The sequence below is a fragment of the Gymnogyps californianus genome, chromosome 25 (genome assembly GCF_018139145.2).
Source record: "Gymnogyps californianus isolate 813 chromosome 25, ASM1813914v2, whole genome shotgun sequence".
Lineage (NCBI taxonomy): Eukaryota > Metazoa > Chordata > Aves > Accipitriformes > Cathartidae > Gymnogyps > Gymnogyps californianus.
In genome coordinates, this window is record NC_059495.1 from 6,746,833 (window position 1) to 6,770,798 (window position 23,966).

At 42.5% G+C, this 23,966-nt stretch overlaps 1 protein-coding gene across 1 annotated transcript in view; it reads left to right on the forward strand.

Moving 5' to 3' along the window:
* Nucleotides 1-23,966, forward strand: part of ARHGAP32 (Rho GTPase activating protein 32) — a 188,814-nt gene that overhangs the window by 116,712 nt on the left and 48,136 nt on the right. The window contains exons 11-13 of the mRNA XM_050910928.1: nucleotides 5,093-5,174; nucleotides 11,455-11,505; nucleotides 14,213-14,287. Coding sequence (XP_050766885.1) covers nucleotides 5,093-5,174; nucleotides 11,455-11,505; nucleotides 14,213-14,287 — 208 coding nt within the window. The remainder of the gene's footprint in view (nucleotides 1-5,092; nucleotides 5,175-11,454; nucleotides 11,506-14,212; nucleotides 14,288-23,966) is intronic.

A 23,966-nucleotide genomic window follows, 5' to 3' on the forward strand; every position in this document is an offset into this window, starting at 1 on the left:
GTGATGTGAACAGAGGGTACCAATTAGTAGAAATGGCCTGGGAAGGCAGAGCACGTTTTTGTGGCTAGTGTCACTTTGGAAACACAAGTTCTCAAATGAGAAGCCAAAGTTTGATTTCTGGTCCACGTGCATTGCTTTGGGAACTCGGTGCGAGAGGCAGCCATCTGGCTGGTGAATGATACCACCTGCAGAACAGGCGATGTGCAAGAGCCCAGTGGACATGTCACCAGTGACGTCATTTCTCAGCCAGATGGCCACTTCCATTTGTAGAACAGTGCCAACTGCGGTAACAGATTGGGCAAAATTATGTCTGAACTGATTTGCCACGGGTTTCCTACTCTGCACGCATCCACTCTGCCCTTTTTTCTGTAGGCACGTAGCGAGAGTTTGCCTGGGCACAGGCACTCATACGCGTGTGCTGGCATTTCCCTCGCCGTCCCCAGCCAGCGAGCACCGTAGGAGTGAATGCATTTCTCGAGTTGAGCAGCAGAGATTTCTCACACCTCGCTGTAGGAGCGTGTGTGACCTTTGGTAGTAATGTTCAGCATTCAGCTGCCTGCTAGCTCAGCCGCTCCGGCAGGTGGGAATGTCAAAGGAAGAGCCTTTGACCAGCCTCACCTAGTTGCCCGAAATACAGCTGACATACCAGTCAGGAATGGATAATTACCATATATCATCCCACACAGACTTTTTTTTTTTGGTGAATAAAAGAAATTAGAAGGGTTTTGTGGCCAAAATGTTCAGATCTCTTTTACAAGAGTTCAGGATAAGGGGACTAACAGTCCTGTTCCTCCACTAACTGGTGCCCCTCTAAAACGGGTGAGTACCTTCTTAACAGGAGCCGCACTGGTATGCCGGCTGTACTTTGGGAAACTACGTGAGGGTGCCCTGCTCTCTGCCCTAGCCACTACTACGTAGTTACTTGGCAAACAGCATAGTGAAAATTCTGCTCATGAAAGCCAAACAAGCAATAAAAAGTTGGTGTTTCACTATTAAGTTTTGCTAGCCTGTCATGATTTAAAACTAAAAGAGAAAAATTTTTGAATGAAATTTAACCCATACTTTAGCCTATGTCAAACCCAAAAAACAATCAAAATGTCTCAGTGTTTCATTTGCCATTTATGTTGCTGTTACTTTCTCATTTGTTTGGATTCCTTCCTCGTACACTGAAAATTATTGCTGTTACTTTGAGTTTTCCCCTTAAAGCCTCATGTATCTTCCAGTTTTAGCAGACGCTGGCATAAAAGTGGGAAAAAAGACATAGTAGCTGTTGCAGAAATGTTTGCATACAACAGTAGCCTGTGCTTTCCTCCTTTGGTTAAGGTGTGTAGTGATTTTTTTAACCTCTAGATGACCTTGTATTTATCTAAATATATACTACCCTTGCTATTAATTTTCGTAGGTTGCCAAATCCTTTAATCCTGGCTCAAGCTCTAATAGTGCCTTGCTACATCTGTTGAGATTAACTCTTGGACTAAACTCATTTATTTATACAAAATCATGGAAAACTTTCCATGGGAGGAAAAGCAGCATCTTTTAAGTGGATGGGAATGAGGCACAAGTTATAGGTTATGACCCTGAAGATGATCTCTTGGGGATCTTGCAAGAAAAGTTAGAATAAGTAAGTCAGAAAATGTAAGCCATCAGAAGTATTACCAATATGTTAACATCAGAGAGCTTGTCAACACTAGCACAAGTAAAAATTCTCTTTCCCTAGAAAATCCATTATAATTATTGGTTGTGAACATGGCACAAATGATACATTGAGAACAGGTATCGTGTTTTACTTGCGAAAGGTTCCGAGATATCTAGAAGCGGTGACATAACCATCTTGGGTCTTCTTTCTTTCTAAATTCATGTTTAGCATTGTATATTGCATCCAGAAACAGAAGAAACATTATGTTAACTATCGAAGTCAAACGAGCTTTTGATTACAGTATGGGATTTTGGGTTGGATTTAGATCCACCATTTTTCATTATGATTAACGGAAGGTTGGTGTCCCAGTACTTCAGGTTTCTTTACACATCTCAGGCATAAATGTTGTGGGCAATTAAAGTTCTCAAAACATTGAGAAAGAAAGAAACTGTATCACTTCAGCTACTCCCAAATGTATCTTTTGTGCGATGGGGCTGAGACTTTCACTGGATGTGTACATTTTTCCTAACTTAAAAATTGTCTCCTGCCTCTCTTGCACAGGAAATGTCCAAGAGAGACTCTTAGCTATAGTGAAGTATTTAAAAACCATATAATGTATTTTGTTTAAATATCAGTACTTTTTGTGTATGTACCAATCAGCCTGTTTCTCAACATCGCCTAGCAAAGCAGCATCGCTGAGCTATGAGCTGCCTGATGAAGGGCCCCTGTATGTGATGCTAGTATTCATGTTGGTTTTCTTGTGCTAATCGGCATATTTCTACCTATAAACTGCACAAAAATCACCACTACATTATATAACTCCAGTCCTTGCAAAATTGGCACACCCAGCTGAGTGAGTGGTTGGGTGAAGCCATACATTATCTTGGTTTTTGGATGGGTTCTTCAGTTCTGTGAGTCACTTGAGCAGCAGTGTAATGCAAAGGCCAGTCTCCATTACAGGGAACCATAGATCAGAGAAGCCAGATCTACTGATCCATAGCACTGCTGTTAGAAGTTCTGTTCCCGTGCTGTCATAGTCTTAACAAAAAGCATATTCCGAGTCTTTAACATTAAGTATGATGGATTACAGTTTGTCCTCGTACTTGGACAAAATGTTGCCTTGCTGGATTTTGGGGGTGTGGGAAGGAGAAGTTATCTGGTATTACTATTAACTGTGGCTTCCCTTAGGGAATTTGGAATAGTTTCAAAGTCTGGAGTGTTTACCTGGACACACCACGCATGACACTGCTACTAAATTGCTTGGAGGTTTATGGGTGAAAATCAACTTGGAGTAGGAAGGAGTTGGTTTTTTTTTCCTTGGAGACAAAAGGGAATTGTGTAAGATGAATAAATAGAGAAGGGACTGTTTGCCAGACTCGCAGTGCTGACTGCCTTGTGGCTCCAATGAATTTCATAGATGTGCTAGCATGACTGGCAGCAGTCCTGGCCCAGTTCTTCTGTTTAGATGAGCTTGGGGCCCGTCCGCTGGCTCTTTGCCCTGCATTGTTGCAGCACTTGACCAAACTGTGGCTGCGTGAAGTGACTTGATGCTTTCAGCTGTCCAAATCACATGCCTGACATGGGATAGGAAATCCTGCTTCTGGCTTAGTCGGGGTGTCTCAGGAGGGTGGTGGTGCTTGAATTACATGTCACAATACAGAAGCTGCGTTGGGTGAGGAGGTAGGGTACGAGAGAGAAAAAGGTCTGGAAATATGGACGAAGGATAAAAGTTGCCAAAGGCTCTGGTCTGGCTTGACTTTCACCTGGGACGAGAGTAAGAAGGAAGACGCTGTGAAGCGGAGAGAAGGTTGGGATGCTGGGAAGTGTAAAACTCCTGTCTGGTCACATCTTAGCCTGAATCCTTAAACAGTGAAAGGGAAATAATTTCACTTCTCCCCAGATACGGAGACCTTTGAGTGGCATGTGAATTTCTGCAGGCACATCCTAATTCAACAAAACATTAAGATCCTCCCCATACTCTAGTCTTTAACCCTTATGCTGGTTTAGACAGTCCCTGCAGCATTTCTGAGTTAGAGGGGATGCAGGGAAAAATGCTATGTTGCAGGTCAGTGCAGGAACGCTGCAAGTTCGCGTTTGAAAGGGATCAGTCACAGGACCTTGCTGTGCATTGGGCACTTGGAGATGTCTTCATTGGCAGTGATGCTGGCAGCAGAGCAGCAGCTGCTTTCAGTGGCTGTCAAAATCTGTTGCATAGCACTGCTATGTGGTAGCCTAGGGGTGGGTCATTGCTTTTGAAGCATCTTCAAGTATTTGCTAAGGAGAGTCTCGCCTCTGGGGTTTGTTTCTGGAATATTCTTTCTGTTTCAGCTTGATTAGCAGATACATAGATAAATCGTAACGGTTAAACAGCTTGTGCAGTGTGTTTGTCAGCTGTTCTCTCAAATCAGTTTTCAGTAATGGATATGTGGCACTATTCTCCCTTGTCCTTTGCTGATAGGGAAACTGAGGCGCAACAGTTGCACTGGTTTGTCCATGTTCAGAAGCAGATAGAAGAGTACACACCAGGAGTTCTGGCTCTTGCTAGAGACTTTTTTGCTACATCATGCTGTTTCTTCTAAAAATACTTGTGTTTATTTCTAGTCAAATTACTGGCTTCTTACAAATGTAGAACTCATTTTACTCTATGTATATTTTATTAAACCTGTTCTCAGTTCTAAGACTGAATTGAATTCAATTTAACTAAAACCACATTGAACTTTTTTAGCAAGATCTTTAAACATGTTTAACTTGAATGCTTCAGGAGTATCACTTATTACCCACGCGCATCAGATCAAGTGCACGCAGTAAGGCTAGGACACAGTAGAGAGCTTTGTGCATTCAAAGTGTCTTCTCCTAACTTATCATACAAGAACATGCTTTTTTCCTGTAATGGGACTATACAGACATGTAAATGTATTGACCCATATTTGATTTCAGTTTTCTAAAGGAATAAAATGTTAAAGTGCTTGTGAATATAGTATTTTGACAGTGAAAAAAGGTCAAGTGTTGGTGAGATTTGAGTACAGATAATTGAGATGCTAAGAGCTGAAACATCTTGCTCTCTTCATTAAATTTCATGTTACATACGTGCAGCCAGGTGCAGGAAACCCAGCTAAAGTCTTTCTGTCTCTCTCTCGAGTTCCACTTGAGATTTAAGGGTGTGTAGCACACTTGTCCTCTCCCCTCTCTGTTGCAAGTTGAATATCTCTGTCCTGTGTACCGAGCTTAGAAAACAGTAACCGTATTTTACAGAAGTAATTACTTGGTTTGTAGAATTTTTGGCTGCATCATTTTGAAAAATTATTTCTCTTATGCTGGTCATTTTATGTTGGATAATGTTATGGAGCATCAGGCAAGCAGAGTTTGAGGAAAATGTTTAGCAGTTGCTGGTTTAACAGTTCAGATCTTAAAAACACTACATTCAATATTCTACATCTCTTTCTGTTTTTACTACAGGTTGGATTTTTTCCTAGTGAGTGTGTTGAACTAATTAATGACAAAGTTCCTCAGTCCGTGACCAATTCTGTGCCAAAACCAGGTATGTATATTAAGTTTTATGATACAGTGAAATAAAATGGAATTATCTTTCTGGTGTTCCATGTTTAGTATCTCCTTTATGCATACCATGTTATACTCTGTGTTGATCATCTTTTATACGTACCATGTTATCCTTTCTATGTGTTGATCATCCACGTTACCTCTCTCTGAATAGCTGCCACTGTTGAATGTCTTTCATCTGCAGTGTTTTGTAAGCTCATATCAACGTCCATCTCCTGCATGATTTGAAAGATTTTAAGCTTGTAAGAATTTAAGATACCTTCAGCAATCTGTAACTAGTGATTCCATGCAACATCCCAGTTCTTGGTGTCCAGAGAGTGTTGTATGTTAGTTTTTTTTCATACAGAACATACAGGCGACCCAAAAATGTTTATGCTGACTTAGGTGGAATAGATTAGTTAGGTACTGGAAGCTTCTTTCTTTTTGAGGATTGATGGAGAAAGTTGGAAATAACAGAACTGCTGCTCTGGATATGTGACTCCATCTACTTCCTACTGCCTTCTGGACTGTTTTGTATTGTATGAAATACAGGCAAATTAATACCAAGCTCTGCTGAGGAAAGGAAAAATAAATAGAAAATGAGATCTTGGATCCGATTCTGCTGTCATCCTGGTATACACTGGGAGTGATTGCAGTTAGATGTGCTGGCATAACTGAGATCTCTGCAGAATTTACTGGTGGTGAAGCTTTTGTTTAATTCTTCCGATTTTTTAAAAAAATCTATATATTCATATATATAAAGATGTATCCATATATCTTTTGTGTCAAGCAAAGCAGTTTGAAATTGCTGATCTTTTTTAAAATGTTATGCAGCCAGCAAGTTGAGTTGGAAAGCTGGTTAACTGGTGTTCTTTTCATGTATTTTCTCTATTTTAATGATGTTCCTTATCTTATAAGATTGCTGACTTGATACTTTAAAACAAATAGATGTGATTCAAAAGTTTGACTTTTACTAAGGGAAATGCATTTTATCAGATCTTGTGTTACGGCTTGGAACTTTTGGTTCAGTGGTAAAAAGTCATGAACACCCTAAGCTATCAGTTCACTGCATTAATCTGCGTGCTTCAAAGAGCTGACGGTTTAGGGAAATAGTTTTCTCAGCCATTGGTATCTCCAGGCTTTGTTATTCCTGGGAACATGGAAATGTATTTGCTAGAATCAGTGTCACAGAGATCACTAGCAGTTCAAAGCGCTGCAGCAGGTGGTCATTCCGTAAATCCAGTATCTGGCTTTTGTGGTTTGAAGTTGATCTCTAAGTACTGTGATCAGTCACTTCCCTGTGCTCTGTCAGCTCAAGCATGTAGACAAGGGCAACTTTAAATCTAAATACAGGCCAGGCTGGTAGATACAATCATAAGCAAGTGTTTATTATTAAATATGGCTCAGGCAATTAAATGTCATGAGCTGCTAGTGAGTAGTTTCTTGCTGTGCTTTAATGAGAGATAATGAAGCCGCATAGATTAATAGATTCTATTTGGCTTTAACAACACACTACGGGGTGGATTTCCTCTTTCAATCCTGGGAAATGTTTGTTATGAAGTTGATACCGAAAGCCCAAGTCCTATTAAAAGTAATAAGTTGAAAGATATTGCCAAGTCATGAGGCTGTCCCTGTTGACCTTCCCTGATAGTTGTTCTGTGCGTACAACTAAAGGCAAAAGTCTGCTCTAGAAGAACACTAATGAGCTTTCAGATGTAAGGATTGCTAGAACGAATGTTGCAGCTGTTTCTGTAATCCTTCCCTGCCCCTCCTTTGCACACAGAATTTATGATACCATTTCTTTGTAGCGTTACGCTTTCTATTTTTTCCACCTTGGGAAGTAACAGTACTTGTACGGTGGAGGCAGAAGTGCGGAAGACTCTTCCTCGGTTGCTACAGAAGTTGTGACTTGGCGGGAGCTAGAAGGAGTCAGGGAGGAGGTTCCCGTAGTTAAGGCATGTTGAATGTGATGTTGGAGAACTCGAGGAACCTATCTGCCCGGAGGAAAAAATGAAGTGTGAAATACAGAAGCGGGGAGGAGGGAGTTTCGGTTTCCTGGGCTGAGTTACCACACAGCTGCCCAAGCCGAGTGCCTTGTCAGCACAGTCCAGGAAGGTGGCACAGGGGCAGAAGGGAGTTGCTGGAGCACCCTGAATGGCTTAAGGAGCACCGCTGCGAAATGTGAAATTGGATCTTTGCAAGTGGTTCCTCCAGAGCCTCGCTAGGAATTGCATTGCTGGGATAATGCAGCAGAGCTTGCATTTTCCTGACCCATATTCCGTGCATTTAGTGTATTCTAATCTATGGCTTAAACATATAGGGTATTTCTCATACACTTAAATATCCACATCAATTCATTTTCTCCCTTTATCTGTATTTGAAACATCAGATTGGCTTTTGCCAAGGAATAGAGACTTTTCTAAAAGGAACCACTTGGAGCTTTTGTCCTTACTCGACATTAGCAGGATATTTCATCTAGAATTAATGTGAAGTTTTAGATTTGGGCTTGATAAGACATACTTATCAACATGCAAACTTTATTTTCTTTAATCAAAATATGATGTGTAGAGCATCTAGGACATTTTGTATCTGCAGCATAAAGCTCTTTGCCATGAAGGAATTTACAAACATAGAACTCCTTGTGTTGTTTAATTGTCCATAGATTTGGCTGGGTTGAGTAATCTAATGAAAAGCAGATGGAAAGCAAAGAACTTCCTGCCCTGCGTTTTTATTATTATTTATAATTAGAGGTTTTGATTTGCAGAAGTGATGGGGACAGCATTTTAATAGAACCATAAAATATTGCAATGGTCTATAATGCGGTACAAATAATGACTGAAGTTCAAATGAAAATGAAACACAGGGAATGGGAGAGGAAGGCTGGGTTTAAGTGCAAACTCTGCTTTTAGAAACAATATTTTCTTTGACTGTGGAAGTACATGCTTACACCAGTGATAATGCAGCCAGTGCCTGAGATAAATGAAAGAAAATGGACCATACAGGAAAACTGTCCGTTTTATTCAATTCTGAAAATTCAACGTAATAAGAAAGAATATTGGGTTTGCCTTGAGTCACCTCTGAAATATGTTTGACAATGAAGTTTGGATTGTCAAAGCTGTCATCTCCCAAAATACTGCTAGGGGTAGGTGTGCTTGCAGAGATGTATATAGATGTGTGCATGCATGCGCACACAATCTGTCACCTGAAAATTAAAGTCAGTTTCATTATTGCTTAACAAAATTGTTTAGCGTTTGCCTTTTTCAAACTTTGTACACATGAGGCAGTCATACAAGGAGAAGGGGTGATGCTCAGGAGGTCTTGGAAGTTACCTGTTGAGTGGCATTTTCCCTCAGTATTGTACTAAGCCCGTGCCCCATTTTTTTCATGTTCGGTGCGGTAAGAAAATGCTTTTTTTTCAGGTGGGATGCAAACTGATATCCTGACTGTTTCTGTTTATGTAAAAAACACTGTGAAGATCCAGGAAGGTAGTGTGGGCTCACCAAATCCCAGTTTTCTTGAGCACTTGCCTTTTTTCTAAATTCTTCCTGTATTCTTACTCAGATACAATACTCTAATGATAAATTCTTAGCCTAAATTATTATATTGAGTTGACATCTAATATTTCATAGCTAATACCATTTACTGACAATTTAGCTGAAATTCAGTACTACAATAGCTGGAATCAGCTTGTATTTATAAAGATTTTTAAAGAGATACAGGATGAAAGGTTGCATTTGAATTTCAGATATTCAGTGAGGAGTGAATCTTTTAAATATTCATAGTGCTGCTTAGAAGAAAAAAGTGAATAGCTGTTTTGGTTTTTCCTTCTAAGTGAACATTTGGGAATTGCCTGTAGATTGTGGCTGTGTTTACTCTTCTCATTCACTTCTGTCCATCTCTGGTTGGTCTTTTCTGGGAACAGTGTGGTTTTGTGTGTGTGTGTGTGTGTGTGTTCATATTGTCCCCACTCATCATTTTGGCGTAGTTAACAGTCACAGGCAGCATGTCTCAGCTCTCTGTTTCAGTCCGTTCTTTCTCATCGTTCTGGATATCTGTAGTTTAACAATATTTAAAATCACTTCTCACGCTTCACCTCATACATGCGATTTGTTTCATGTCTTTTGCTAACAAGTGGCATCTTGCTGTGTAGCAAACCTTTACTGCAGTGTGCCTTGGCATGATAATTTGTTTGCAGGTTTCTAAACATGGTTGCTGCTGGGGAGCATCTGGTTTCAGTGGGGAAACAAAGGATAAAGATGCCATTTGCAGTGGGACAGTTAGAGCTTAAGTGAAGAAATGGGGGATAAGAAGGGAATGTTTCCCTTTTTTTTTTTTTTTTTTCCAAAACAATGAGCATTTTTAAAATTTCAGGGGTCATTCTCACCAGTTCCTCAGTCTTGCTTAGGACAAAAGAATGAATAACTCCAGCAGCTCTGCCCAACTTTATGGAGGATTTTTCAAATTCCTGTCTCATCCATTCATTTAATTTAGATTTAACAGGTAAATGTACTCTTATGATAGGCAACTAAGGACACATTAAAGGCTACTTGTTTAGTATTACAAGTGGTTGTAAATGAATAATTGTTTTTTAAACATAAATAACAGATTAATCTGGGTCAATATGCCAAATGCAGATAATCCAGTGATTTTCAGGAGGATTGAAATTTAGGTCTGGATGAGGCAACAGACTCTGTTCTGACCTCCTGAAGACTCTGGTACAGCGCTGAATGAATTAATTTTAACTGCAAAAATGCAAACTGAGTTACATTCATTGTGTTAGAGCTATTGCAATCATAACAGACTCTTAAGAGGTCATGCCTGGTTTGAAACAGGCTAGTTGCTAATCCCTGGACAAAAAAGACTGTGGTGTGTTTGGGGGTTTTTTAACTAAAAATCAGGAAGAATGAGGTGCAAATAGAACTTACATTCTGCAAATGCCTGGGTTGAACAGCCATTTGACACCGATGAGTGCATAATGTCTTAATTAGTGTTTTTATAAAGAAAATATGGAAAGATAAAATGTATGTAATATGTACCAGTCTCATTAATCTTACGTAAACGAACCAGTTGTTTGGCGTTCAACATGCAACTGTCTCATTAAAGCTAAATTAAATGAAAATTTTATTGAGCCAAGACAGGTATCCATTTGCAGCGTGGAAGCAGACAGGGAATAAACATGCTAACGTGCTCAGGGCTGCCAAATACAGTTCTTGATGCAGAAGACAGAAAATGTGCTTTCAGTCTTGACAGACCTAAGGACCAATCCTTCAAGAAATCATGTTCTCTCAGCTCCTGCGGAGCTCAGGCAGGGCCGTGAGTGGACAAAGATTTCAGGATGAAAGGTCAACAATGTGAGTGTAAAAACTACTTCTTTAGGAGACTTGCACACGTCTTTGAAATGTGCTGCAGATATTTCTCCGAGGCTCTGAAAGCCACCGTGATTCAGCCTTGTGGGCTGGGTGTTCAAATAGAGACTTCAGCAGGACAATGCCAGCTTGCTTAAACCCCAGATTTGAGCTGGTCTGATCTGTGGGGAAGTTATTTCCTGGACTCTGTGTTTTCTCTCTTCCACCCCAAAAAAAATGCTAACACTTGAGGTTGAGGCAGCAAGAGCTAAGTCTCTGCCTTCTCTGCAATTAATGATTTTCAGGAAGAACGTCTTTTGTCAGTAAGAAAACGTAGGTCTGAGACAATTTTGTTTTTCTTTCTGCATAGAACGAAAAATAAGATAAAGCAGTTGTCTGCTTTAGCACCATTAGAAATGGAGGAAAGCTATATGTGTAAGGAACTGAATTATGCAAAATGTAAATTTACAAATCTGGGAGTTGTTTTCTTTTGTCAGTGGTTGGCGTTGTCCATCTATATAAAGAAAGGTTACATCTTCCAGCCCTGTTTCTGACTCAACAAAGTACTTAAACATGGGCTTAACCATAAACACGCACTTAGCAGACATTGGAAGTAATGCAAACAAATCCTATGCTTCGCTGTGTTGCTCAGCAAGGATGGTGCTTGTGCTAAAAGTTCAAACAAGCAAAATGTTTGGGGTTTTTTTGAGCTGGGACACACTGGGTGGGGAATTCTTGGATCCTAATGAATTTCCAAAGTGTTTAGGGAGTAAAGCACCAAACAACTTGAAGGATTGGGTCTGTGGTCGTATTTTGCGCTGTGTGTAGCCTAGCTGAGCTTTATATGAAATTAACCCATTTTCAATGGGTGCATGTTTTAACCAACTTTTTTTTGTTTGTTTGTTTTCTTTTTTTTTTTTAATTATACCTTCCCAGTCTCCCCTGCCCACGGAGCCCGTCCAGCGTCCTGGAGCTACTTCCCCCCTTGTACGTTTTCATTTATTCCTATTTTCTTCTTTCACTCTTTCTGTCCCTGTCTCTCTCTGTGTCTCTCTGGTTTTGTTTCTGTTTTGGTTTTTTTTCCCTTCTTCTGTGCATGCAAGTCAGTAGCACTGATGCTTTGAAGGCTATTCAGGGAAACGAAAACAAACCTTTAGTCTAATGTGCCTTTTTAAAAGCTCTTTGGACATAAAACAATACAGCAGGGAAACAAAGAAACTGATTCTAACTTTTCTGTTGGAGATGATAGAATCATTTTGAATCAGTAAAACCATAACTGAAAGAAATTAAGTGCCAGGCAACCAAACACGAATGTCAGTTTGAAAGAAAGAGAAGTTAAAAATGGGTCATGGAGAGGAATTAAACATGGCTCTGAAAGTTTGTTAGAACTTGAAAATCTTCAGAAGCAAAGATTCCTTTTTTTTTTTTTTTAAAGATGAGAAAATGCTGTTTGTGCTTAACATCTCACAATGCCCAAAGTGAAACTGCCAAGTTATGTGAGAGTGGCTTACACATCCAGAGGGTCCTGCTTCACATTGCCATGGTCTTTTTTAGATCCTGCTAGTGCTCATCTAAACCTCATAGCAATAACCTAGTGTCAGTAAAATTGGTGACTGTTTCCATAGAGTTAATATTTTTTACAGTAAAGGTCTCATTTACACATACCGACTCCCCCTGGGATGTTGTTTGGATTTCATAAATCAGTCTTAAAACTGGATATGCAAATACTGTAGATAGATAGATATATATAACAAAATATATACACATGCGTATATAGATGCTTTCCCCATGCACATACTCACTTCCAGCCTGTTGGCATAGAGACTGTGCGCTGATACCCTTGTAACGTGGGAAACAGGCGTGTGGTTCCTATTCACGATACTTCCTCCAGCAGAAGAGTGTTATTTGACAGCAAGCTTCTTGTTTCTGCTGTGAAGACTCAACTTCCTGAGCACCTTCCTGAGCATGTGCCAACATTATCAAGTGCTCTCCGGACAGAAAGGTAGAGACTTCAGAGAGGAACGGGAGAACAGGGTTTGTATTTCAGATACGATCATGGAGAGTGCGTGTGGCGAGGCTTCTTCCACTGCACATATCCAAACCAACAACAAGAGCCAGGGAATATTTAAACTGGGGTAGAGTTTTTAAGAATGAGGGCAGAAGTTATTGCTATGACTGGCTATATCCACTGATAAATAACCTGCCAAAAAGTTTGGGAGGAGTCAGAATAGTGAATGCTCATAAGATCCAAGGAGTTTCCTTTGGACGTACAGCTACGGAGAAAAGATTTTTCTTAGTTTTTTCCTCTTTTATAGTCAAGTTCCTTGAATCTATGAGCCCTTCAAAGATGCCATTCCTGCTAAGGATCAGTAGCAGTTAACTTCACGTAATAAATGCAGAGTTGGGCTTTTTGCCCTTTTTTAAGATGAATACAAAGAATGGCCAGATTTCTGATTCCTTAATGCAACCTGGAAGGTTAGCATTCAGAGTCACTCTGCTTTTTAAGCTGTTTGTGAGAAGGAAGATTTCAACACTAGAGCAGCTATAATACTTCTGCTCAAAGGTATAAGGCTTATTAGTGGTTCTGCTTGTTTTTCATGTGAAATTAATTTCTTTTGACAGCAGTGTCCCTTTGTGAGTCATGTTAATTGCAACAGAGACTAGAAACTTGGCTATCGCTGCGCACAGAGCACCGCTAGCGAGATCATGTGCCACATCCCTCACATGCCTGAGCACTCCTCTGTGGTCTGCACTGGTGGTTCTTGTTTATACTATTTCTGTGTACCAAAGATCATGGTTGCACGTCTTCTGTTACTAGTGATTTAGGAAGATACTTTATGTATTTTTTAAGTATGGAAGCTTTGAGGTCCTGTTCGGACTTTGCTGGTGTTAGGAGAAAGTTACTTTGTGGGCTCACGAAGCAGTATTTAGACACTGAAGTTCTTTTTTGGCCCTCAGCTTGCCCAGATAAAACGAGCTGAGATCTGAATAGGGAGGAAAGGGCTGAAATATGTTTTTGAAACTGGGACAGAGTGCCTCTGAAAATGAGCTCTAGATCTTTAGTCTCCCAACTGTACCAAAGACCGTTATTGTGGAAGTTGCAGCTATGTTTAAAATCACTGATTCTTCCACTGGCCTTTGCCAACCTAAATTGAGATGTATTTTATGTAATTCTTTAAACTCTTTTTACAGTGAAAACTCTGTTTACGGTGATGTGTGCACATAATATGTGTGTTTGTGCTGGAATTGAGAATTAGACTGCATACACTGTGGTCGCACCTGAGCCAGCTTTAAGCCCAGTTGTTCAGGTACCAGTAGCATTCACCTTCATCCTCAGCAGCTCAAGTTTTCTTGGGATTTGGGTGTTTACTCTGCTTATTTCATCTCACCTCATCTTTTTCGCTATTCATCCTGTGAGCTTGGCATATCACTTCACTTAGACTTCTTTTTGCACATAGACATTGCTAGTTAAGAATACTTCAGGTCTAGAACATGCCAGAGAAGCAACACCTTAGAATGCATAACACTGAAATCTGGATTTCTCTAGCACTGTTTCTCGAATTGCTGTCTCTACAAAATAAATTGTTAGTCTCCTGCAATTTGTTCCAGGAGAAACTTTAGTTTAACTTTGTCCTTTCTCTTGCCTTCTGTTTGTCCCTCTGCCCTCTTCCCACTTGCCCTTAATTATGTGCAGATTTGGAGATGGATAGTGTAAAGCCAGGTTCTGGATATGTTACAGAGGCTCTGAACCAGTCCCCGCTGAGCTCAGGTAGAGCCCATTACGTACAATTAGTCTCTCAGTGTCCTAACCAAGTCTAACACTGTACGTGATAGCAATAACCATTTACTAACACCCTAGGTTTGGTTACAGAAGCTAGATGTAGTTGAAATAGTTATTAATTTTTTTATATTAATACCTGTTGGGTAGAAAAGCCAATGCCTGATTCTAAGAATCCGCCTTCTCGCAGGCGGATTTTCTGCAAGTGCTTTCATTCAAGTCAGTGAGTCCAAATCTTAAGAGTACTGCTTAACGTAACTGGGTCTTGTCTTGTGAATGCTCTGCAGTATCAGCGGCTACGTGGCTATTAGTCTGTGTATCATAAATTAGCTTCTTTTTTTCTCCCCTGACTGCTGAATTTCTAAATATAAAGTGTTCTTCTTTTCCCAGGCTTTCAATTTGTGCCTCAGAAAGATATATCCAAAGAGTGTGCCAAACCCTATTTGACCATGTTCTGGAGGAAAGAACTGGCTTGACGGAATAAGAGAGAAAAGAAATGTGGTTAAATACTATAGTTTTATGGCAATGTAAATGACCCTAATGTGTACCCAGTTGCACAGTGATAGCAGAAAACAACTGTGTTGTGTTGTCATTGTCATGACAACGTTGCTATAGCTTTTCAGAACTAGCATTAGGTAAAATTAAAGTGTTCCAGTGGCACTAAGGAACCGAGATATGTCTCTGGTACATTTTATGTACTTAAACAACTTGATCGTCAGTTATTGAGAGGTATTTGATAACAGACATTTCAATTTTTTATTTTGTTTTGTTAAATCATATCTGGACTTCCGTTCTCCTGGCTCTCCTAAGTGCTTTGAGAGAAAATGTAAGTGGAATTTTAGGAGAGACTGAGTAGCAAACTGTGTAAGTTTTGTGTTCCAGCAGGCTAGGTCAGGGCTTTACAGTAAGGCAGGCAACATGTCATATTTCTTGCCAAGTGTTCAGACAACATGTTGTCCTCTTATGTCCCTCTATTTCATCTAGTCCCTTTGTATTGAGGTTGAAATAAATTTGCAGGGTAACTGTACCTTTCGTAGAGATCATCCCAATCGATTCTTTGGGTAAAATGAATAGGTTAATGGATATTTGATATTGAAGTGATGCTAATAAACACAGCCAGTCAGAGCTCACTTGGGTCCTGCTGTCCACAACACTGGTATTGTGTTTCGGTTTATTAAGGAGGCTAGTGTTTGTGCAATTAAGCACTTGGTAAGTGGCAGGCATCTTTTCTAATTGTATTTCAACTGATTGCAAATCTTCCTGTGGTTGCCTATGTGTAAAGCTCTGCCTCTGCTGAAATCCTTGTCTGTATTTCCATTGTTACCTTCTAAAGTCACCAAAGGCAGATTTATTTTCTAACTAGGCTTTAAGGCTTTATTTTACTCTTGTAATAATTGTTGGATGCTTGCTTTAAAAAAAGAACTTTTTTTAGCAGTATTATTTTGCTGGTAGTTTGCATCTTGGATACATTAGGAATGCCAAACTTAGTCTTCCATAATTATGTTGCATTGCTTGCTTTCAGTGCAGTGAATTCTGATAAAGTGCTTATTTAATCTGAATTGCTCCAGTAATTACCTGTTTTCAGGAGAAGGGGATTTATTGCGGTGACTGCCCAGGACTGCGCACAGCTATAAGACATGCTATTGCAGTGGTTAGTCTTTTTAGGTCTTTAAATTTGTGTACAGAATTGTCGTACAAATCAGAACTGCAGCAGCATTTTCCTGTTAGTTTTTAATTTCCTTGGAGTCTTCCTTTCTCTTTGCTCTCCCTCCCTTGTTTCAAGTGATTCTTCCCCCTTCTTTTTTTCCTTCCCATTTTTTGGCAGAAATAGAAAGGGACGAGGACTGTGGGCTGATCTGTGGAAATGCTGCTATATAGAGGATTCATCTGGTCTTCTATGAAAGTCACACCATAAAATCTGTGATTCTGCCGGAAAAGTATGAGTTTGAGAGAACAGCTCCCTAGAGCCCGTGTGCTAGGAACAGATATTGACAGAAACTCTATATTATAGATTCTGTGTTCATCGGGCAAGTATGCATGGATATGTATGATGAGCACCCCAACAGCAGCAATGTATGTGCTGCCCTGGGTACTGAAGAGTCACTCTTCAGCCCCGTCTGGGGGAGTGAATTTGGCTAAAGTCGAATTTTTCTTCAGCAAGCCAAGCAGCATTGAGCCGTGTGTTTTGTTTTGCTTTTTCAGCAGTAGTTTGGGAGAAGGAACCAGGCAGGCCTCTGTATCTGGGTCTGCTGCTCCAATGCTCCCTTCCCCATGCGGGGGCACAGCAGTCCCCATGGCTTTCCCCACAGCCAGCCTTTGAGGGACAGCATTTCCAGTACAATTTGTACAGCTGAAGCTGTGAACTGTCTTCTAAATGTCCCATTTTGCATGAGGGCAAGTTTTTGATATGTTTTCCTCTAGAGCTGCATGAAAAGCCAGCTGAGGATTACTGAGGTTACTCCATAATTTATCATTTGCAGGTACATACAGGTGCAGATGCCGGTGAATAGCAGTTTTGGGAGTCCTCTACCAAACTGGGACAAGTAGTGGATTTACATGGAGCGTAAAAAAAGTTCTCAAAGTTAAGAAGTGTCAAGTATTTTTTCTGCACACTGCAATGAACCTCTGACTATGAGAACATACTTTTATATGTAACTTGCTTTTGAATTTAGCCTTCGGTGGCAAATCTGAAATACTTTTCCTGTCCACCTAAGTAAAATCTATAAATCTTGGCTAGTTCATTAAGTGAGAGATGAGCAAGAATTTTAAGTATTTCAAGTAAGTTCCTAAGGATACATAGCATTAGGAAGTCAATGTATTTTTTTCTTCCTTCTTAATCCTTTAACAGTGCAGATGTTTTCTGACAGTAAGAACCAAGCATGCATTTTGGCAGTATTTTTTAAGCACCCATGGTTGTGTTTCTTACCCCCAGGCTCTATGGAGTTTTGGTAATGTTTGTAGTTGATGCTGTATTTGCAGTCTGAACAAATAGATATTTTTGTGACATTTCCTAGGTGCTATGGAAACACGTCTTGATGGTTATCAGGTATTTGTGAGTAAATCGGTTGACATTTTCTTCAAGAGGCCTGGATTTGGAAGCATGGAGTCTTCCCTGTAGAAGAGAAGGGATTTGGGTGTTACTGCTGCGGCTGAAGGGTCCAGGGGAAGCAGGGTTAGAGGCAGAGGAAGCTTGGCAGGGCAGGAGATTCCATAGTTTGGGGGAAGACCAGGAGAGAAGTCTGGACTAAACCAAAAGGGCATCTGCAGGCTCTAGAGACCCAAGATGAGGAGAAGGATACAGTTTGGTTTTGCTGTTTCTTTTTTTTTTCCCCCTCTCTTTTTTAGCTGAAGTAGAAGGAGAGTTTTCTAATCCATTGCAAGACCTGCTTGTCTTCTCCCTCCCAACCCCCAAGAAGGGAAGCCTTTGTAATTTCAGAAACGAGTGTCATGTGTGCAAAGCAAGTAGTTTGCAGGGATAAGTTATTGCACATGAGCGTTGCCTTGTACCCTGTGTAATCATTCGCACACGTGCAAACTGAGTGAAAAAGGTGATTGCTCTGGTGACCTTTTGGCTGCTTTGTACAGTATCGGTAACAGCCCAGGTGCAGGGCATCCGTGAATGAGGCCTCTGTCTCCCACCTCAGGCCAGATTTGCACTAATGTTTTTCCTGGCATAGCCGAGTCTGCTCTAAGTGTGAGAAAGATCGCACCCAGAGCTGACGCAGCTTATCTGCCAAAAACAAAAACCAACCCCAAAAAACCCCAGCAAAACCACCCTGAACACGCAGTCGGGGTGGAGGCACATCTGTCCTGGCAGAAGAGCCCTTTTATCAGCTTAGGTTGTGTCAAGGGGAGTAGCAGAGCTCTGCCAGTTGAGAAACATCTTCATCAGCATATCTGGCATCTCCACGGGGAGGCACTACTGGTGTAATTACAGCGCTGGAAATCAGCCTCGAGTCTCCTGAAGTCACAGGGGAATGCCTGAAACACAGGTAGAAGGAAGAGACAGATTAATGTCTGTATTCCCTGTAGCGCAATTTCTTCCTTGTGTGTGGTCACTCACAGCCTCTGGGGCTTTCTGAAGAAGTTGAACCCGTAGACAGTAGCTTCAGGCTTCCTGCATTCTGACAGGTAATTGTGTGGCAAGCCTTGGCCATGTTTCCTGGGGAATTTTAATTGGAAAAGAAAACGAACAAGCGTGGTGTATGGATCTGTGCACAGTCTGTATGCATCAGTTCAGAAGTAATTACGTAGATCTGTGTATTATGTAGGTAAGAAAGAGATGTATGAGTGTTTCTGTTACGGAAACGTTCCTGGTGTTTGGGGCTGGCATGCTTAACCTTTTTTGAGAGGTTGAATCCACTGAAATAGAATGACTACTTGTTAAATAAAGCGGTAAAGCTTGGCTGAGTGCAGGGGTGTTGGAGGCACCAATGTGCTATTAATAAGGCCGGCTTTCTTTTCACATGTTCTGTGCTTCTTTCTCACTCTGCCTGCTCTCCACTTATTCAGGTTGGGGTTTTTTTGTTATTTTTAAACCAGATATTTTTTCCTTTCTCACAAGCTCTGTCAAAATGGGACTTAACTCTAATAATAGTTGGCTTGAGCAAAACTCTGCAGTTATGCTAAGAGCTTTGAAATCATGGGAAAAGGTAGTTTGTTCTGCTCTGCTTTTCCTCTTCTTTTCTCTTGAATAATTCTGTAAATTGGTGTGGGAGCCAAGTTGTGGCTCAGAAATATTTTCAGGCAGCTTTAACCTTAGATGATAGCACATAGCTCTGATCTCTTCTTGCATTGGCAGATGGATTTATCAAGGGTCATGCTGGTGCAAATCTCAAATCTCCAATTAAAACCTGGTACTGTTAAGTTCACATAGGCTGAGCAGCTACACTGTCACATGTCTGTATGCAAAGGAGTGATGCTTGGGCTCTGACTCCATCCGGCTATCACTCTGATGCCCTTAGGGATCAGTGGTGTTGCTACATTTGCAAGAAAGTGTCTGTGTGAAACTACAAATTAATGTGAAAAGTGAGTGGGGCTGGAGAATATATGCTGGCAAATCCATAATGTTTGTTTGGCTTTCTCGGGAGGTCTTGGTTTGAGCACAGCTATGGTGTATGTTTGGGAGGATCCTTAAGTGAACACGCAGAAAGGCATATTGTCCGCTGCTTGGACAAGATCTGCGGCATGTTTCCACCAGAAGTCCTACACAAGCAGCCAAGGCAAGACTACTCCTCTGCCCCTCTCTGTCTCTCTCTCTCTCTCTGTCCTCCCTCCTTTTGTTCCCCTCTCCCTGGTAGTGAATTTAACTGCTGCAAACTGCAGATCATAACGTTACTCTGGCCTTTAGGACTTGCTTCGCTAGCTCATGAATCAGCCTGTGTCTGTGATTAATTCAGAAGGCTTTGCTGATCTGAAGTTTCATCTGCCGGCTTTCATTTAAGAACTTGTGTCAGTGCCACGCTTATTCTTCTTCAGCATTTAATCCTGTAACTGCAGTGGGAAGCTTGCATCAAATTCTTTGACTTCTTCTCATGGGAACTTGCTTTTGCTAAAGGAAAGGCAAGTGAAAGTCCTCTGTTACCCACTTGGCTATGTCTTGCATCATTCCTAACTACGTTTTCACCTTTGTAAATGGAATATTTGAAATATTTTTCCTGCAAACCTGGACAGCCATGGCAGACCATGGCTATGTCCACCAAAAGAGCAAGGCTCCACGATTGTCCAGGTACTCTGTGACATGAGATACCTTTATGCCAAACCTGGTTTCTGTGAGCTCTTTGAATCAAATCAAATCATTTTGAGGTTATCCCATGGCAGTCCATTGCATGGTGTGCTGTTCTGTCGGGGTTTTTTTAATCTCCCAGTCTGCTTTCATCTATAATCGTATTTTCACCCCAAACCCCTTTTTTAAAAAAGGGGTTTTTGTTTATTTGGGGGGTTCTTTTTTTGTGTTTTGAGAGTATTTGATTGCAGGATAAATCTAGCTGAGTAAGAAGCAGCATTGAAAAATACTGGCTGCCTAACTTTTAATAATGGCTTGAAGCTTCCTTCAGTGGTTAAATTTGCAAAACCAGAAAGTGGAAGAAGCTACAGGGTATATTAATAACATTTTTTAAGTTACTCTGCCTTCCCAATGCTTCTATCTGAAATAACTTTTGGAGGATAGGTTAAACTTCAGAATGCTTTAAGGATTGAATTTGTGACAAGCGTGTGGATGGAGCCTTTTTGTCTGTGATTTGAAATGCTTGGGCTTGTTAGCTGTGTTTAAAAGATAGACATTCGTTATCTACCTCTTCTGCTCCACTGCGAGCTGATGAACATGTAAATAGCGGAGAATGCATCTCTTTCGCTTGCTTTTGTTCCTTAAAATTGTCTGGCAAAAGAAACTAGGAACAGAACATGAGACTCGCATGTGAAGGCTACTGTATTATTTTCAATCAAATATTCAGAAGCAGCAAGAGGGCATCCCAGTACTGGTCAGTACAGCCGAGGGCAAAGATCCCCTGTCTAGGGCAGAGCCCATAAGCTCCAGAGCCAGAGGAGTTACGTCCGTGTGGTGATGTGAACAAGCTCTTCAGCCGTGATGCAGTGCTGTGCCATACGCAGACGACTTGTTGCCAGGTGCAGAAGAGCCGCATCCCTGGTTGCTCAGGTTTCATTCCTAAAAGAAAGGCACTTTGTAACAAGCATTAAGTATTTTTCTTTACAGGAAACAAAGTGCAGGTGGGGGAAAGGTGTGCCATTGTACACCAAGTAGTAAAATACCTCCTCAAGCACTGTTGATCATCAGAGCAGTGATTTTCAGAGGTAGTACCCAAATCTGCAGTTGAGGGAGCTCTGTGTTATTGGTGATACAGCTGTTATATTCCTGCTCGGATTAGCAAAAATAGGATTGTGCGATGTCTGGCCCTAGTTTGAAACTGTGCGCCAGCAAAGTGTGCGAACCGAACAGTGTGTCACAACGTGGTTAATCAGCCTTGTAGGATTCTGCCTGCCCTAGCCTGGCCTGCTTTAAAAAGAAACAAAAAAACCTGATGTAGGGACCATATAACCCATCCTGGCAGTTTGGGTAGCTGATAGTGTTACTACTCTGCAGTCCTGTGTACTGTTTTGCTATTTTGAATTGTAGTATGTGCATTTTGCATGTAGATTTTGAGTAGCGTTGCTTCTGTTGTATTCATTCCCCGTTTGTGTTGGGATTTTGGGTTGGGTTTGATAGGAAGAACATTCCTGGAATGTGTGAGTTGGAAGAAGGTTTTGTATTCAGAATTGTACATAAGCACATATAGAACCGGATATAGGAGTCATGCTTGGCTGCTAAGGAAAAAAGTAATGTGATAGTATGATCGTTGTCCAAGCAAAACAATTCTAGTAATAAATACCAAGTATAATAAGTAGCTGGAGAACAGGCATTATTTGGAGATATGAGTCAGCAAACAATTTTGAAAATGACACATTTGCTTGAGGAGAAACTGTGAACACCAGAAGAAGAGAGTTTTACCCCCCTGATCATCAAGATGTCTGCATAAATAGAAGCAGATTCCTCTTTAATCCTTCTGACCCTGAGGTTGTCCAACTTATCTAGTGAGCCCACATTTTAAAGTGTGTGACAGCAGTTACTGAGATTGATAAACTGCATTGCCGCCTGGTATGAACTGAGGAGCTTGGGGTCAGCATGGTTAAACAGAACAGCAGCGGTATTTATTCCTCAAGCATGCGATCAATGCAGGTAACGCCACCAGCTTCACTGGCACTAGAAAAAGGCTGGAAGGCTTGGCTGAAGTTTCCCGAGCCCCGTGACCCTCTCGGCTCTCGTCCCTGCTGCTGGGTGCTGGCCTTGGTGTGGCTGAGCAGGGATGCCGTAGCTGGTGGTGAAGTCCAGTTACCGTGTGTTCTGCTTTCTGCTCTGGAGTGTGGTGTGCTGATGCAGGTGTTTTTTGGAGCTGGGCTGTAAACTAGGCCACTGTAAAATGATCTGTGTCATTTTGCTTTGCTTTTAAATAGCAGAACTCCCCGAGAATTTTTAATTGAGTTTGTTTTCAGGGATCTGATCAATGCGGCCACAAACTGTGCTGGTTAACAGCTACCCAGAGTGGGAGGGGGCATAATTTCTTTAGCACTGTAATTAGATTAACAGAACGGACATCCTAGGTGCAAAGGGTCTCTGCTTTCCCCAGAGCTCAGGAGCAGGCGGGCTCATGTGTGCATGGCCCAGCCTGCGTCCAGTCTGCAAGTATGGACGTGCTTCCATCGAAGCATTCAAGCATGCTTGATGTCTCTCCCTTTCTTTTGGACATGCTGAGACAGCCTTTTAGCACGGACTTGAGGATTTGCAGTGTGAGCGCTGAGAGACCTGTGCTTAAGTGATGGCACAGACATACCCCTAACCTCTGCAGTCTTTATGAAACTGGGCTTTGGCCCTTACTGCGGCGTTCCTCTGTAGTTTTCAGGGTGTGAAGGTGCAGTTTAGGTCTGTGCAAGGAAGGAGAAAGCTGTGGATAAACTTGAGTGCAGCTCTCCTGGCCCCGTCCTTTGCACCCATCTGTTTTCCTAGAGGTACTCGCCAGCTCGAAGAGGATGGCAAGCCCGGGTCCACCCTGATAACAGAGGTTGACGAGAGGTCGTGGGTTATGTTGAGAGAAACCAGACATTCCCCAGACGGAGCTGTGTTTTGCTTGCCCTCCCATTCTGATCCTCTCTGCCCTTTCTCCACTGATGGACCGATGGCCATTGCCCAGCCGAGGTCGAAAGGGCCACGGGGGGAGGGAGCGAGGTGCAGCTGCGGGCAGGGGACAGGCTGCCCTTCCAGGGGCAAGGCGAGGCAGGGAGGGGAGGGAAGGGGCCGGGGGTGGCCCCAAAGCTGCGCCCGCCGCCCCCAGCCTGATTGCGATCCGCAGGTGCGGCGGGGCCCGGCGGCCGCCTGTCCCCAGCGCTCCCCGCCGCTCAACGGCAAGCCCGGGGCTGGGCTTGCGGGCTGCGGGGAGGCAGAGAGCCATCCCCGGGCAGGTTGCACCGAGAACGGGGAGAAGGGGGGGGGGGGGGGGGCGGCCGCGGCGTGGGACCCGCTGGCTGCCGGCTCAAGCGAAGCGGAGCATCCGCGGGGGGACGGGGGGGACACACACACACACGCTGCGACCGGCCACCGGGCAGGGGCTCCGGGAACCGGCGTGGAAGGAGGCACCTGCGGGAGGTGGAGCCGGGCCGGCGGGGCTGGTTTCGCCGGGGAGGGGCCTGGCAGGAACCGCAGAGGCGGCGTGCACCCACCGCGCACCTCCCGGGCTGAGCCGCGCTGCCGGCGGGGGGCCGAGCCGGCACCTCCCGCTCCGCCTGCAGCTAATCCCCTCCTCGGGCCGGGGGCGGGCAGAGCTGAGCCAGAGACCCCCGGGCTTCGTCCTTGGGGAGTTGGTCGGGGACGGCCACCGGAGAGGTTCTCTGGCCTGCGACGAGGAGAGGAAGGTAAGGGAGGCGTCTTCTGGTTTTGTTCCCCTCCCCCCCCCCCCCCCCCCCCCCGCATTAGCGTCTTTCTTATGTAAGACTTGGAGAGTATTTTTAGGTTCCTGCGCCCACTTGTTGCTTAGTAACTTGCCAGCTATTTAATTTGCGGTTTTGGAGCATTAATGTCTTTGAATGAAGATTTTTCTTTTCTGGCAATGTTGCATCGGGAAAG